The sequence below is a fragment of the Oncorhynchus clarkii genome, chromosome 9 (genome assembly GCF_045791955.1).
Source record: "Oncorhynchus clarkii lewisi isolate Uvic-CL-2024 chromosome 9, UVic_Ocla_1.0, whole genome shotgun sequence".
In the NCBI taxonomy this organism is placed as follows: domain Eukaryota; kingdom Metazoa; phylum Chordata; class Actinopteri; order Salmoniformes; family Salmonidae; genus Oncorhynchus; species Oncorhynchus clarkii.
This window is the reverse complement of record NC_092155.1, coordinates 46,913,827-46,931,061: the sequence shown is the minus strand read 5'-3', so window position 1 is coordinate 46,931,061 and position 17,235 is coordinate 46,913,827. Positions and strand designations below refer to the sequence as shown.

The 17,235-nt window shown below is 45.4% G+C and overlaps 1 protein-coding gene across 1 annotated transcript in view; it reads right to left on the bottom strand.

Moving 5' to 3' along the window:
- Positions 1 to 17,235, bottom strand: part of LOC139416423 (phosphatidylinositol 3,4,5-trisphosphate-dependent Rac exchanger 1 protein-like) — a 116,476-nt gene that overhangs the window by 22,402 nt on the left and 76,839 nt on the right. Inside the window, exons 16-24 of the mRNA XM_071165021.1 lie at positions 11,794 to 11,939; positions 9,244 to 9,336; positions 7,348 to 7,496; positions 7,135 to 7,220; positions 5,861 to 5,994; positions 3,258 to 3,384; positions 2,956 to 3,134; positions 2,534 to 2,695; positions 1,869 to 2,079 (exon numbers count right to left, since the gene is read on the bottom strand). Coding sequence (XP_071021122.1) covers positions 1,869 to 2,079; positions 2,534 to 2,695; positions 2,956 to 3,134; positions 3,258 to 3,384; positions 5,861 to 5,994; positions 7,135 to 7,220; positions 7,348 to 7,496; positions 9,244 to 9,336; positions 11,794 to 11,939 — 1,287 coding nt within the window. The remainder of the gene's footprint in view (positions 1 to 1,868; positions 2,080 to 2,533; positions 2,696 to 2,955; positions 3,135 to 3,257; positions 3,385 to 5,860; positions 5,995 to 7,134; positions 7,221 to 7,347; positions 7,497 to 9,243; positions 9,337 to 11,793; positions 11,940 to 17,235) is intronic.

Below are 17,235 nucleotides of genomic sequence, written 5' to 3'. Positions count from 1 at the left end.
CACAAAACAGATGGCATCATGAGGAAGGGAAATTATGTGGATATATTGAAGCAACATCTCAAGACATCAGTTAAAGCTTGGTCCCAAATGGGTCTTCCAAATGGACAATGACCAAAGTTGTGGCAAAATGGCTTAAGGACAACAAAGTCAAGGTATTGGAGTGGCCATCACAAAGCCATGACCTCAATCCTATAGAAAATTTGTGGGCAGAACTGAAAAAGCCTGTGCGAGCAAGGCCTACAACCTGACTCATTTACACCAGCTCTGTCAGGAGGAATGGGCCAAAATTCACCCAACCTTTTGTGCCAGCTTGTGGAAGGCTACCTGAAAAACTTCTGACCCACTGGGAATGTGATGAAAGAAATAAAAGCTGAAATAAATCTCTACTATTATTCTGACATTTTACAATCTTAAAATAAAGTGGTGATCCTAACTGACCTAAAAGAGGGAATTTTTACTCTGATTAAATGTCAGGAATGGTGAAAAACTGAGTTTAAATATATTTAGCTAAGGTGTATGTAAACTTCCGACTTCAACTGTATACACGGAGTATAACAAACATTAGGAACACCTTCCTAATATTGAGTGCTCCCCCCCACCACCCCCTTTTTACCCTTAGAAGAGCCTCAATTCATCAGGGAACAGAATCTACAAAGTGTCCAAAGTGTTCCACAGGGATGCTGGCCCATGTTGACGCCAATGCTTCCCACAGTTGTGTCAAGTTGGCTGGATGTCCTTTAGGTGGTGGACCATTCTTGATACACAGGGAAAACTCAGCAGCATTGCAGTTCTTGATACAAACCGGTGCGCCTGGCACCAACTACCATACCCCGTTTAAAGGCACTTCAATCGTTTGTCCTGCCTATTCACTCTCTGAATGGCACACATACACCATCCATGTCTCAAGACATAAAAATCATTCTTTAACCTGTCTCCTCCCCTTCATCTACACTGATTGAAGTGGATTTAACAAGTGACATCAATAAGGGATCATAGCTGTCACCTGGATTCACCTGGTCAGTCTATGGTATTCTACATGTTTTGTATACTCAGTGTATAATGTTCTATTTCCTTTTGTGGATGGGCCGAGGGCGACACCTGTTAAGATCTCTCACTCCCTCGCTCTCTCTGACTCTATATCCGTCTCTGTCCTTTCTCTGTTTATCTCACGCTCACTTTCTCTCACTCCCTCTCTGTCCCTCGCCCTTTGTCCCTTGACCTAACACCGTCTACAGTAAAGTAATCTGATGATCCCCATCTCCTCATCACCCTCTTAATCTCTGGAGAATATCCCACCCGTGGTGCCTTGGAGGGCCCGCTTTGGTGACATCACTCATCCCCCACAGAGAAGAAGGCTACACGTGACGGCGTGAAAGGGAGGGTCACCTGAGGCTAATGGAGGTTTTTAATGGGCGACCGGCGGGGACGATTAGTGGTGGGATTACAACTACATTACTGCTAATTTACTGTGGGAATTGTCCCGATATACGGCTCAAGGTTAACAAGGTTTGGTTCATCACAAGAGCTCATAGTCATTTGCACAATGGGATTTCATTGGTCAGAGAGGGTAATTAGTTGAAAATGGTCTCATTGTTTGAAGCCTTAAAGGCTGGCAGCGTAATGTTGTTAATAAGGGGATATTGGCTATTGTTGGCAAAACTCAAATGTGACTTGACTTACACAGAAAAACTGAACTTAGCCATGGATATGATTCCAACTGGGCTCTATTGTCGTATTTGCGTGCTGTTCTTCTCAATGTGTAAGCAAAAGGTATGTGTGTGTGTGTCTCAGTTCATACATGCACGTGCGTCTTATGCGTCCATGTGTGTACACACACACACACACACACACACGTCTGCTCGCCCCACCTTGGTCGGGGTCCAGGCCGAAGAAGGAGTTCTTGCGTCCAAAGCGGATGCTGAAGGCCCTGCCAGTGGCCGTGGTGGTCTTGGGGTAAGATACCTGCATCAGGTTGACGTGGCAGTTGGTGGGCACAAAGTCCATGCAGCCCAGTGGGTGAGGCCGCACACCCGCCTGCTTGAACGTGGGACACGCCTTGTTCCTCAACTCCTGGGCAAACTGAAAACAATCACACACACACACAATGAAGGAGATTGAAATTGGTACCTTCGCCGCTATAAGATAATGATGGCTCAATGCTCACTGCTGATATGTGTGCCTTGTCTGTGTGAGTGGGGTGTAGTTGGTGCTGAATTTCTGAAGTGGGTGTGTGTGAGTGTGTGTATGTGTGAGTGAGATGTAGTTGGTGCTGAATTACTGAGGTGTGTGTGTGTGTGTGTGTGTGTGTGTGTGAGTAAGTGAGTGTGTGCGTGAGAGTGGGGTGTAGTTGGTGCTGAATTACTGAAGTGGGGGGGTGTGTGTGTGCGCGAGCGTGTATGCTTGAGGAAGAAAGGGAGAGAGTGAGTGTGCGTGTACTAAAGAGTTGAAGACAAGCGGCAAGCAGTCCGTGTTTGTAGCTGCTCTTGCACTGCATATGGGGCTATGAGAGACAGAGATCCTGTAGTTCCTGTACCTGCTGGTAGCTGCTGATTCGTCGGCGGATGCTCTCCAGCTTGGTGTCACAGATGTTCCTGAACTCAAACTGAGGCATCGACACCACGCGGTCGCTCTGTGAGATCAGCTGGCTGCAGTTGCGCACAAAATGACTGTCGTCACCGGCAAAGGCCTCCAGGATCTGACAGGTGAAAACGAATGATTTAAGTCATGGAACTGAACAGCATGCAACTTGGGAAGCATTCACTCCCATTGTTGTCTGTCATAAATGCTAATGTTAACGAGTCGTTGGCTGTGGCTAAGAACAGAAACCCATAGTGCCAATGCTAGAAGAACACAACAACAATATATATGTATTGTGGCCAACCTGCTCCAGCAGTATACCACAAACTGCTGAGCAGTGTTAGCATGCTAATGCTAGCAACAACAATGGACATGTACTTTGGCGGTGAGGCTGAAGCAGCCCTTGGGCTCCACCATCTTCTCCAGGACGTGGCTCTTGATGCCGGCCGTGCTGACGTACTCGTACACCACGCCATGCTCCAGGTGCACGTTGTCAACCATCATGCTCACCAGAGGCACAGAGTCATCAGACATGGACAGCCTGCTCAGGCTATAGTCTGGATGAGACACAAAATACAGGACGCTTTTAAGTACACACCTGTTGTTGGATAGATGGGTAGATGGACAGAGACAAACCCACACATACAAACCCACAGTGAGGTAAGTATACACTACAGTACCTGTTCCATTCCTGGCATTCTCCTCCTCTGTCTCAGAGCCATTCTCTGCTGGGCAGGCCCTGAACGACCCCCTGAACGACCCCCTGTCCTCCTCAACATCCTCAAATGCCCGATACACCCACTGATACTTATAGGACACAGAGAGGGACACACTGGAGTCAAACATTGGTGTGTGTTTCTGTACATGCCATCATACAGTTTACTTAAGTATTCACACCCGAGTAAATACTTTGTAGAAGCACCTTTGGCAACCATTACAGCTTTGAGTCGTCTTGGGAAAGGGGGATACCTAGTCAGTTGTCCAACTGAATGTATTCAACTGAAATGCGTCTTCCTCGTTTAACCCAACCACTCTGCATCAGAGAGGTGCAGGAGGCTGCCATAATCGACATCCACGTCTTCGGTGCCCGGGGAACAGTGGGTTAACTAACTGCCTTGCTCAGGGACAGAACGACAGATTTGAACCTTGTCAGCTCGGGGATTCGATCCAGCAACCTTTCAGTTACTGGTCCAACGCTCTAACCACTAGGCTACCTGCCACCTTTGGTAAGTCTGTATCGGCTTTGCACATCTGGATTTGGGGATTTTTCTCCCATTCTTCCTTGCAGATTTTCTCAAGCTCTGTTAAGTTAGATGGGGTGGCGGTGACTCTTCAAGTCTTTCCACAGATTCAATGGGATTCAAGTCTGGGCTTTGGCTGAGCCACTCAAGGACTTCCACATTCTTGTTCTGAAGCAATTCCAGCATTTCTTTCACTGTATGCTTGGGGACACTGTCCTGTTGGAACGTAAATCTTCATTTACAGTCTGAAACAGGTTGTCATCAAGGATTTGCCTGCATTGTTTCCTCTATCCTTACCAGTCTCCCAGTCCCTACCGCTGAAATGCATTCTGATAGCATGATGCTGCCACCACCAAGCTTCACGGTAGGAATGGGGTTAGACTAGTGATAAGCTGGGCCTGGTTTTCTCCAGACATAGCGCTTTGCATTCAGGCCAAAGAGTTAACATTTTGTCTCATCAGACCACAGAATCTCTTGCCTTACACTCTCAGAATATTTCACGTGCCTCTTCACAAACTCCAGGCGTGCTGTCATGTGCCTTTTTCTCTGGGGTGCTTTCTGTTTGGCCACTCTCCCAATGAAGCCCAGATTGGTGAAGTGCTGTAGAAACTGTTGTTCTTCTGGCAGGTTCTCCCATCTCAGCCAAGGAATGCTGTAGTTCTGTCAGAGTGGTCATTGGGGTCTAGGTCACCTCCCTGACCAAGGTCCTTCTTGGCTGGTTGCTCAGTTTGGTTGGACTGCCAGCTCTAGGCAAAGTCTGGGTAGTTACATATTTTTTCAATTTCCCAATGATGGAGACCACTGTGCTCTTGAAAACTTTCTACATAGTAGAAATTGTTATATAAACTTCCCCAGATATATGCCTCATCACAGTTCTCAGAGATCTACAGACAGGTCCTTGGACTTCATGATATAGTTTCCACTCTGACATAAACTGTCAACTGTGGGACCCTCTAAATCATGTCCAAACAATTGAATTGGCCACAGGAATTGGCCACAATAGACTCCAATCAAGTAGTAGTGACATCTCAAGGATGGTCAAAGGAAATTGGAGGCACCTGAGCTGAATTTGGAGTGTCATCGCAAAGGGGTGGGAATACATATGTAAATTAGGGATCAATAAAAGTGCAAAAATGTAAAATAAATATATGTTTACACGTTCTCATTATCGGGTATTGTTTGTAGATGGGTGAGATAAAACAATGTTTTAATCCATTTTGAATTCAGGCTGTAACAACAACATGTGGAAAGAGTCAAGGGGTGTGAATACTTTCTGAAGGCCCTGTATAATGCATTTTCTCTCAGAGAACATGGCACTGGTTCAGGAAACACACTGGCAATTAACCAGCTGTGTGAATGAACTAACAGAGACATGGTCCAAACAGAGCAGCTCTGAGGAGATTTGACTGGGCAAGAGCTGTTGGGATAGGACAAGAGAATCCAGGGTCAACATCAACAAAGCAGGGGATTGGATAGGAGGAGAGGAGCAAGAGTAAATATCAACACATCACCTAATAAAAAAGCACCACGGTACATCCTGCTGGGTCCCAAGCTGGATAAAGCCAAAACACAGTATTTGACGCAGTAGGAAAAGAAAAACAAGGGGGGGGGGGAAAGAGGTCTACTGGCAGAAGACTGAAACTGAGAATCAGGAAGAACCCTAGTTGTGACGCAACAAATAAAAATAAAACCTTGCATGTGACACTGTAGAAGGGAACACACTAGTTTGGTAGAAAAACATCTTGACACGGGTAGAAAAGTAGCAATGGTTTAAGGCTCTTCTTAAAGCTACATTAGGCTATGGCAGTGTTCTCCAATCCAATCCTGGCGCTTAGGCACTTGATTCAACTCCTCATCAAGCTTTTGATAAGTGGAATCAGGTATGTTAGTGATAAGGTAAAAAGGACCTTTGGGGCCCCCAGGACCAGGATAGGGGAAGACTGGGCCATGCCTTTGTGGTTGAATCTCACCATCTCCGAACATTTGTCTCCCCTAACGCTATGCAGACAGATTGAAACCAATGGAAGTGCTAGGTCTCTCACCATGTCGGGGTGTTCCTGCTGGGAGGAGGTGAAGTGCTCCAGGACCTCCTGGTAGTCACTGAGGTTCATGCTGTTGCCGTTCACCTTCAGGATACACTGACCTGGCTGGAGGCCCGCTGCCGCCGCCTCCGACCCTGGGGTCACACAGGGGTCAGGGATCACATTTGGATATGCCGCAGGGTTGTCATTGTAATTGCAATGCAGTCATACTTTTAGTCACACCCCCCCCAAACAAAAGTTCTACAAATTGTTGTAATATACTGTGGGTGCAATGCATTTTTTCTTTTAAATCTAGTCCTTCATGTAAATATGTATTTTAATCAATGTAACCTTCATCCCATTGAAATGAAGAATCGGTTCATCAGAAAGAGATAAGCACACAATGAAGACATACGTGGGTGGAAAAACTTCTAATAACTCCTGGTAACACTTTAGCTGTGCACTAAACAGATATTCCTGTCCCATTTTAAAATAGCAGGCCTAGCATCCCTTTCCCTGTCATCCACCTCACACAAAGCACACAGCGCCATAACATCAGTTTAGCAGCAACCCCTCCCAGCCGTCAAGTAGGGCCCTGATTTAGGAGATGAGAGTGTGCCTGGAGAGTCTGACATCATTCAGAGACAACTCATATGGGGCCGGTAGCTGGAAGGAACCCCACGCTTCGCAGCCTGCGTGTGTGTGTTTGTCCTCATCCCTGGATGCTACAGAAAGGAGTCAGACATTTTTTCCGACCTCCTCTTCCAGCTGTTTTACACATTTGGACCAATCCCTCGCTCGCAACTCGATAGCCGTAAATCTCCCCCCTGCTCTTCTTTCGCTTCTTCTTTTTATATAGTATAAACATCTGCCTAGCAGGCAGTGTACCGGGAGAATGTGGCCCAGGTGGTTGTATTAACAAAGAGGAGTTAAGTTGTGTGTGTGTGTGTGTGTAGGGGGGAGCACCGTCTTTTAGGGTTTTAACTTTGAGCCCTAGCGAACATGTGGTCCAAAAAAGCAGAGCCTCAGTAAAAGGGAACTGAAGCTGACAGGTGCATAGCTGGAAGATAACGTTACCTCCTCCTATAATTTAAAGACAGGTTTCTGGCATGTATTCTAGCATTCCAGGTTCCCTCCCATAAATGGTCTATTAGCAGACAAGACGTGACTAAATCACGAGCCATTTAACATACGACGCAGTACATATTTCCTGTGTGTGGTGTCACGTCCAATGAGTGAACCCCAAGACTCAAGGTGACATTCAGAGAGAGCCAATCAAAGCGGTTGATACTCACCTTTCCTTACTGCGTGTACATGAGGTGGGGCGGAGCCACAGAGTTTGAAGGACAGGGGATCTGGAGTGTCTGGAACCTTCACGATCCTAAATCAACAAGGGAGTGAATCAGAGACTGGCCAAACACAGCCTGTGTGTCAAGTTAAGTGTGTGTGTGTAATGAAATTGGGTATGTGTATATGTGCATGTCCATGCTTGTACTACTGTAGCTCACTCCTTGGCCTTGGTGTTGACCAGCAGGCGTAAGGAGCGGCGGATGCAGAAGGCCTGGTTGATCATGGTCTCCACCTCCTGGAAGGGCCTGAGGAACACCAGGTCCTCGTTGATGGTGAAGATCTTCCTGCCCGCCTGCAGCCCCGCCATCTGGAGAGGGAGGACGGAGTGGAAACAACACCGGTGAAGTGTCCGGATAGGTTGTCTCATCATTTCATGCTAGATCAGCGGCCATTTTGATTTGCAAATGTAAAAATGCTTGCGAACAATTTGACCAGATTTCGCTTATAAAACCTGGTTAAATAATGTGGAAAGGCATTCAGGTGAAATCTTAATGATACATTTAAAAAAAAAAAAACGCTAATGAAGAAGGGAAGCTCAACGATATGAGCTTTGCACATCTGCCCGCCATTTGCGGGGCATTAATGCATATTGAACTGTGATGGGTTTTGCGTGCATGTGTCTGGTCACGTCGTGAGAATAATGCATCCTCTATATCCTCTCTGGCTCGCCCAGGACCCAGGGACCAGATCCGCTTGGCTTTGGTTGCCTGCGGGGTTGGCTTTGGAGGACAGACCAGAATAGGGACAGCCAGGCACAGTGGCCCTCTGAATATGTGTGTGTGCATGTTTGGTATTCTCCCCCCCGACCCTCTTAGAGTCCCTGGCTCTCCCAGGATTTTTCACTGGGCCCTGTGAATCAGCTGAGCCTCATTCACAATGCTGGCACACACACACACACACACGCTCTGTGTCAGCCAGGACCGAACTAAACTGGCACTGTCTGGAGCAGAGAGGCAGAGGCGATAGAGGGGGCTGTGGAATGAGATGGAGGGGACAGGGAACAAGGGAGGCGAGAAAGACCGTAAGGGACAGTTAGGGACAGTTAGGGAAGGAGTGCAGTAAGGCTGTTTCCCCCAATCCCTTCACTCAGAGATGACTAAGTCAATGTTTGCCTACAGCATGCCTCAGAGGTTTCCAAGGCAGGAATGAAACGTCTCAGGGTGACCCTGACTCCTTGGGGCTGGCGCTACCTGCAGTGTCCCTATCTCCGCTTGTGGGGAGTGCTGCATTCCTGCTGCCTGACTCACAGCTCCACACATTGTGTTGGCCAGATTGGCTATTAAGGGAAAGGTCAGCTTTCTCTCTCAAGCAAACAGGCAAACAGGATGACATGGAGCGCAGGGCAGAGGGGAGGGCGTGGTGACCAGACCACAAGCAGATTCCTGTCACTCCCCTTCTGAGGCAGAGGGAGAGAGACACACATCAATAGTCTGAATGGCAACTGTCAGCATGAGCCTGTTGACTCAACCCTTGGACTCATCCATTTGTAAATAACATTGTTTATATACAAGAGGAGATGTTATTGACGGGTTGTCTTGTCTTTTAGATCTTTGTTTATGTACAATTGCTTTGGAAATCTCACTGAGGGCTTTATTTAATCCGTATCATGGAAGTTCAGAGTTACAGCATGACATTATTCCATCCCAACACTAGCTTCTCTGATTCAACCAATCAACAAGATACCAAGACCCTGATTAGTTGAGTCAGGAGAGAGGAGAGAGAGAGTAGAGGTAGAAGGCTGTCCTCCCATAAGGCTGCAGGCAGAAAGACAGATGGAGACGTGTGCAGGCGCGTACATACGCACACGTAAGCACACACACAAAGAGCTGGGATGTCGTGTTGTGGCGTGTGGTGGCATTGAGGAGAATGTGAGCAGGCATGTCTAATGTAATACGGCTGATCTGATCCCCACACTGAGAATAGATGCCCTGAGGAGAGTGACAGAACCACCAGCGCCTGAATCACTGGGACTAATGGACTCTGTCAGTGAGAAGGAAGAAGCACAGACGTGTGTGTTGTCTGTGTGTGTGTGTGTGTGTATGTAGACTCCTCACCTCGGCGTGAGAGCCCCTGGTGACAGACTTCACCACGATGGCCTTGTTCTTCTCCTCAATTTCAAAGCCGTAGTCCTCCTCCTCAGGGTGGATCTGTGGGGAGAGAAACAAAGAACACAACATCGACCAAGGAGCTTGGAAGGCATTGATTGACATTGACTAATTCATTCATCCATTGCGCAAAATGAAGGAACCAACAAAATCTGGACATTTTGTCTGGCAATCACTGTGCAGGTCAATGACAACCGAATGACACAATGGCAATGAACAGACCTGGGTCAAATGCGTACGTCACATGTGGGTTTATTTGGGACGATTCCATTACCGAGCACTAACAGTCACACGGTGGGGGTTATCTCCCTACTGCAGAGTTGTGATAAGATGGCTATCGCTAACACCCGTCTGAGGAGACTGCTACAAGGAGAAAGACTAAACAATGGGCTCAACAATGCAGCATCAAGGAGCTGTGTGTGTGTGTGTGTGTGTGTGTGTGTGTGTGTGTGTGTGTGTCGGACTATCACTTCAGTCATAGCTGTAGGGAATGGGAAGGATTAGCATTTGAGCTAATCATCAGGGATGGGGGCGTCTCCTAGGCAAAATAAAAATGGTCCACTTCCTCGTTCGTTCTGCTGACGAAACGCTTGGAAAAGCTAATGCACTTATGTTAGCTGGACACAACGTAACTCGATGTAGCTCCCAGTTTCCCACCCTTTTCTGAGGTGGGTTTGACCTTTTACTCTCATTCTTCTAGCACCTGTTGGTGGATGTCACAGCGGAGAGTCGCACGGTGTTGATGCATCGATCAAGAGAGACCAAGAGCGTGAGAGGAAGGGGCCGAGAGAGAGAAAGAGTGTGAGAGAGACAGAACATTAGATGAAGAGAAACTAATATAGAAAGAGTGACAGAGGGAGAGAGAGAGAGAACGTGAGAAGGAGAGAGAGAGCGAGAGAGAATGTGAGGAGAGATGGAGAGATGGAGAGCCACACAGGCAAGGCTGTCTCAGACACACAAAATTAACAGTCGAACAGAGACACCGCCATGTTCCTTTCTGCTGTGGACCCTACTTTTCAAATAATGAGACAGCTTTTCTTCAGAGTGCTTCAGGGGGGGGGGGGGGGGTCCCTTTATGGCAACAAACGGACATGTCCAATCAAGGGTGAGATGGTTAAAGGTCAGAGAGACATTTCTGGCAGGCCTTCGGAGAGCTTTGTAATTAGCCTCTTCACACACAGTAGGGGGGTATGTCAAGTCTAACTGCAGCTCACGCATGGAAGCATGTATGTGATGGTTCCTCTTTGAGGACCATCTTCTTCAAAAAGTCTCCACCACGTCCTCCTATGCATTTCAACCGAACTCATGAGCGTTTGTGGGTGTCGATATGTGACATTCCTTACATATTGTCGATTTATATTTATTTCTTAGCTTTTTAGCATTCAAACGGAACAAATGTTAGCGATTGTTTTCGGTTTGACTACGGGCAAACCATCAAACTGATCTCATCAGTTTAAAATGGTTCTTCCTGATGCTCGCCTCCTATGAGACCTCCACACACACACACACACACACACACACACACACACACACACACACACACACAATTTGTAAAAGACAACTGCCATTAATACGCTGTTGGATCAGAAGGACTTCAAAGCCCTGTCTCGTCTTCAAAGGCGTGAGGAGGAGATTTTTGAGCTGCAACAGCCACGGGGGATGAGACATCTTCAAGTGCTCTCTGAGACCCACATCCAGATGTGGTTCACGCCGTCACGTGTACGCACAGGCCTTGTGGAGCGGAGTACAGGACATGGCTGTTTCCAAATCATGCCCAGACCACTGGGGAAGTCGAAAACCTAGTCCTCTAAATAACACTGAGTGGTAGCTTATTGGTACAGCAGTGGATAAACCATGCAATGAATTACTGGCAAATAATTCTGTATAGTGCTGTTATGATCATACACAGATGCAGGTGTTCATTTATGTGCAAGTGTGTGCAAGTGTGTGTTCATGCCTGTGTTTACTTACATTCATGCGTGTGTGTGTACTGTATAATGTTCATGCATGTAAGTGTGTGTGTACATTCATGTGTGTGTGAGTATACGTTTGTGTGTGTTCATGTGCGTTTCGGTGTACACGTTCATGTGTGTGTGTGTATACGTTCGTGTGTGTGTGTACATGCGTGTGTGTATACGTTCATGCGTGTGTGTGTTCATGTGTGTGTGTATACATTTGTGTGTGTGTTTGTTCGTGTGTGTGTGTGTATATACGTTCCTGTGTGTGTGTGTGTATACATGCGTGTGTGTCTGTGTATACGTTCCTGTGTGTGTGTACTCATGTGTGTGTATACGTTCATGCGTGTGTGTGTTCATGTGTGTGTGTATACATTTGTGTGTGTGTTTGTTCATGTGTGTGTGTGTGTGTGTATATACACGTTCCTGTGTGTATGTGTGTATACATGCGTGTGTGTGTGTTTGTATACGTTCCTGTGTGTGTGTGTATATACATGCGTGTGTGTCTGTGTACACATTCATGTGTGTGTGTAGTCACGCTCACCACCAGGGACTTGGCCAGGATGTTCTCAATGAGCTTGAAGTCATTGCGTTGCAGCTGCTTGCTCTTGGAACTCGTGCCCTCCATCTCCTCGTCAGCATAGAAACGGAAGAACTGCGATTCGTCTTTGAACTCGCTCTTCTCCAGGACTGTGAGAAAGAAAGGGAAAAGAAAAGAGAGAAGTGGTGAGCTAAAGAGAAATGTGGGTCACAGCAGCTTCAAGTAAAGTCTGCTTCTGAAAAGGAATGGCACCCTATTCCCTATGTAGTGCACTACCACTGGTCAAAAGTAGGGCTGGATATATATATAAATAATACACCTTTAGCCACATACTACCACTGGTCAAAAGTAGTGCTGGATATATATATATAAATAATACACCTTTAGCCACATACTACCACTGGTCAAAAGTAGGGCTGGATATATATATAAATAATACACCTTTAGCCACATACTACCACTGGTCAAAAGTAGGGCTGGATATATATATAAATAATACACCTTTAGCCACATACTACCACTGGTCAAAAGTAGTGCTGGATATATATATAAATAATACACCTTTAGCCACATACTACCACTGGTCAAAAGTAGGGCTGGATATATATATAAATAATACACCTTTAGCCACATACTACCACCGGTCAAAAGTAGGGCTGGATATATATATAAATAATACACCTTTAGCCACATACTACCACTGGTCAAAAGTAGGGCTGGATATATATATAAATAATACACCTTTAGCCACATACTACCACTGGTCAAAAGTAGGGCTGGATATATATATAAATAATACACCTTTAGCCCCATACTACCACTGGTCAAAAGTAGGGCTGGATATATATATAAATAATACACCTTTAGCCACATACTACCACTGGTCAAAAGTAGTGCTGGATATATATATAAATAATACACCTTTAGCCACATACTACCACTGGTCAAAAGTAGGGCTGGATATATATATAAATAATACACCTTTAGCCACATACTACCACCGGTCAAAAGTAGGGCTGGATATATATATAAATAATACACCTTTAGCCACATACTACCACTGGTCAAAAGTAGGGCTGGATATATATATAAATAATACACCTTTAGCCACATACTACCACTGGTCAAAAGTAGGGCTGGATATATATATAAATAATACACCTTTAGCCACATACTACCACTGGTCAAAAGTAGGGCTGGATATATATATAAATAATACACCTTTAGCCACATACTACCACTGGTCAAAAGTAGGGCTGGATATATATATAAATAATACACCTTTAGCCACATACTACCACTGGTCAAAAGTAGTGCTGGATATATATATAAATAATACACCTTTAGCCACATACTACCACTGGTCAAAAGTAGGGCTGGATATATATATAAATAATACACCTTTAGCCACATACTACCACTGGTCAAAAGTAGTGCTGGATATATATATATAAATAATACACCTTTAGCCACATACTACCACTGGTCAAAAGTAGGGCTGGATATATATATAAATAATACACCTTTAGCCACATACTACCACTGGTCAAAAGTAGGGCTGGATATATATATAAATAATACACCTTTAGCCACATACTACCACTGGTCAAAAGTAGGGCTGGATATATATATAAATAATACACCTTTAGCCACATACTATCACTGGTCAAAAGTAGGGCTGGATATATATATAAATAATACACCTTTAGCCACATACTACCACCGGTCAAAAGTAGGGCTGGATATATATATAAATAATACACCTTTAGCCACATACTACCACTGGTCAAAAGTAGGGCTGGATATATATATAAATAATACACCTTTAGCCACATACTACCACTGGTCAAAAGTAGGGCTGGATATATATATAAATAATACACCTTTAGCCACATACTACCACTGGTCAAAAGTAGGGCTGGATATATATATAAATAATACACCTTTAGCCACATACTACCACTGGTCAAAAGTAGGGCTGGATATATATATAAATAATACACCTTTAGCCACATACTACCACTGGTCAAAAGTAGGGCTGGATATATATATAAATAATACACCTTTAGCCACATACTACCACTGGTCAAAAGTAGGGCTGGATATATATATAAATAATACACCTTTAGCCACATACTACCACTGGTCAAAAGTAGTGCTGGATATATATATAAATAATACACCTTTAGCCACATACTACCACTGGTCAAAAGTAGTGCTGGATATATATATAAATAATACACCTTTAGCCACATACTACCACTGGTCAAAAGTAGGGCTGGATATATATATAAATAATACACCTTTAGCCACATACTACCACTGGTCAAAAGTAGGGCTGGATATATATATAAATAATACACCTTTAGCCACCTACTTGGACATTCATTCAAAGGCAAGTGACTAGCTGCTAATTCAACACAGGTTGGGGTGAAATACTTGCTTAAAGGTTGCAGTGTGTGTTAGTTATATCATTTCCTAGGATATACCAAGGAAATGCCAGTGGAAACATTACCGTCAATTCTTTCACTCGGGTAACCCAACCCCACTGTCATTCATCAGAAAGGGACAGTGTGTGTGCGTGTTACTCAAAAAAGTGTTTTCATAGCCATGTTGGAAGGACACTCTGTTCTCCTCTCTGATCCTGTCTGTCTCAATCTTTCCATGAAAACAGCTTCCCCAGTTTTTCCATGACTAGACAGCGCACTGTGCACTTGGGAGTCTGATGTCATGTTATTGTATCGAGCCAACAGTGGTCGATGGTGGCTGTGACAGGTGTCAGTCTGTCTACCTGTCTGTCTCTCTGTCAGAGTGAAGGGTTGTAAAGAACAGTGGTATCTGGGGTAAAGGCACACAGCTGTATGGGAGACCATCTGGGAGGCCAAGCGGAACAAAATCAGTCAAACGGATTTGTGCTGCACACACACACACAGTCCGGCACTATGCCAAAACATTTAAGCCTAGGGGGCATTTCCAATCGGTCAGACGGTGAATCCTTTGAATACCTTTAATACCACCTATTCAAGTTGTCAAGAAACTCCCAATATACACACATGCCCAACCCACAGAGAGAGAGACACGCACACTACCACTGACACTAAATTGGTGTCCCATTGAAATTGGTGACTGCTGTTATGAGTGTGAATTCAATTGGGGAAGTGAATACCACAGGAAAGCTCTGAACCCTTGAATAGCGTCTGTTACTTATAGCGGTGTTCCCCTGCTATTACATAAAGCAGACAATGTTGATGTTGGTCTGCAGCCTTTCATTGTATGAAGCTTTGCAGGGCACTTGCGACCCGCCTAAGATGAAATATTTAGGAGAATGCTGCGTTGCTTGATGTACAGTACTGCGAGAGAGATGGGAGAGAAAGGAGAATGATACAGGGACAGAGCATGTGCACGAGAGAAATAGAGGGAGAGAGAGAGGGGACGAAAGGAAAAGGGACAGAGAGAATGTGCTTACGAGGAAGTGGGTGAAAGAGAGGTTAAGAGAAAAAACACAGACATACTGACTGAGCTGGGGCATGTGAAGGAACAGCTGAGGTGAGAAGAGACATGGTATGCACTCAGCAGGCAGAGAAGAGACGTGTGAACTTGAAAAGGAGAACTAGCCAGCAGATGGCATCGGGAGGTGTGTTTGTGTGTCAATACTGTATTAGTGTGTGTGTGAGATTGTGTGTGTGTGTCTACTAAACTTTTCAGGACCCTGTCTTTCAAAGATAATTCGTAAAAATCCAAATAACTTCACAGATCTTCATTGTAAAGGTTTTAAACACTGTTTCCCATGCTTGTTCAATGAACCATAAACAATTAATGTTACATGCACCTGTGGAACGGTTGTTAAGATACTAACAGCTTACAGACGGTAGGCAATTAATGTCACAGTTATGAAAACTTAGGAAACTAAAGAGGCCTTTCTACTGACTCTGAAAAACACCAAAAGAAAGATGCCCAGGGTCCCTGCTCATCTGCGTGAATGTGCCTTAGGCATGCTGCAAGGAGGCATGAGGACTGCAGATGTGGCCAGGGCAATAAATTGCAATGTCCGTACTGTGAGATGCCTAAGGCAGCGCCACAGGGAGACGGACAGCTGATCGTCCTCACAGTGGCAGACCACGTACATCACACCTGCGGGACAGGTACAGGACGGCAACAACAACTGCCCGAATTACACCAGGAAAGCACAATTCCTCCATCCGTAATCAGACTGTCTGCAATAGGCTGAGAGAGGCTGGACTGAGGGCTTGGAGGCCTGTTGTAAGGCAGGTCCTCACTAGACATCACCCAAAACAATGTTGCCTGTGGGCACAAACTCACCGTCGCTGGACCAGACAGGACTGGCAAAAAGTGCTCTTCACTGAGAAGTCGCGTTTTTTTCTCACCAGGGGTGATGGACGGATTTGTGTTTATCATCAAATGAATGAGCGTAACACCGATGCCTGTACTCTGGAGCGGGATTGAATTTGAGGTGGAGAGTCCGTCATGGTCTGGGGCGGTGTGTCACAGCATCATCGGAATGAGCTTGTCGTCATTGCAGGCAATCTCAACGCTGTGCGTTACAGGGAAAACATCCTCCTCCCTCATGGTACCTTTCCTGCAGGCTCATCCTGACATGACCCTCCAGCATGACAATGCCACCAGTCATACTGCTCATTCTGTGTGTGATTTCCTGCAAGACAGGAATGTCAGTGTTCTGCCATGGCCAGCGAAGAGCTCTGATCTCAATCCCATTGAGCACATCTGGGATCTGTTGGATCGGAGGGTGAGGGCTAGGGCCATTCCCCCCAGAAATGTCCAGGAACTTGCAGGTGCCTTGGTGGAAGAGTGGGGTAACATCTCACACCAAGAACTAGCAAATCTGGTGCAGTCCATGAGGAGGAGATGCACTGCAGTACTTAATGCAGCTGGTGGCCACAGCTGTTGACCCCCCTCAGAGAGACATTATTCCATTTCTGTTAGTCACATGTCTGTGGAACTTGTTCAGTTTATGTCTCAGTTGTTGAATCTTTTTACGTTCAGACAAATATTTACACATGTTAAGTTTGATGAAAATAAACGCAGTTGACAGTGAGAGGACGTTTCTTTTTTGGCTGAGTTTATAAGTGTGTGTGTGTATATGCGTAGGACGTATAGTAGATTGTGCTGGTTCGAGGGCATTCAAAGTTCACAAGGATATAGCTGGCAAGCTATGGAAGGTCTAGCCTATTTCAAATCAGAATGAGCCCTGCACTCACCATTGTTTCACTGGTGAGCAGAACATTCAGTCTGGTTTAACCAGGCTAAGGAAAGAGTGTTCCGTGGTTCAATTCTGCGACCAAGACTGCGAACGTGGGAATGCCAAGGAACACTGCAAATACTGTTGATGTTGACAACAGTGTGGTCTGATTGTGATTTATGGTCATCGGACTTGAATCCATCGTATGGATGTGGGAAAACTTTCTA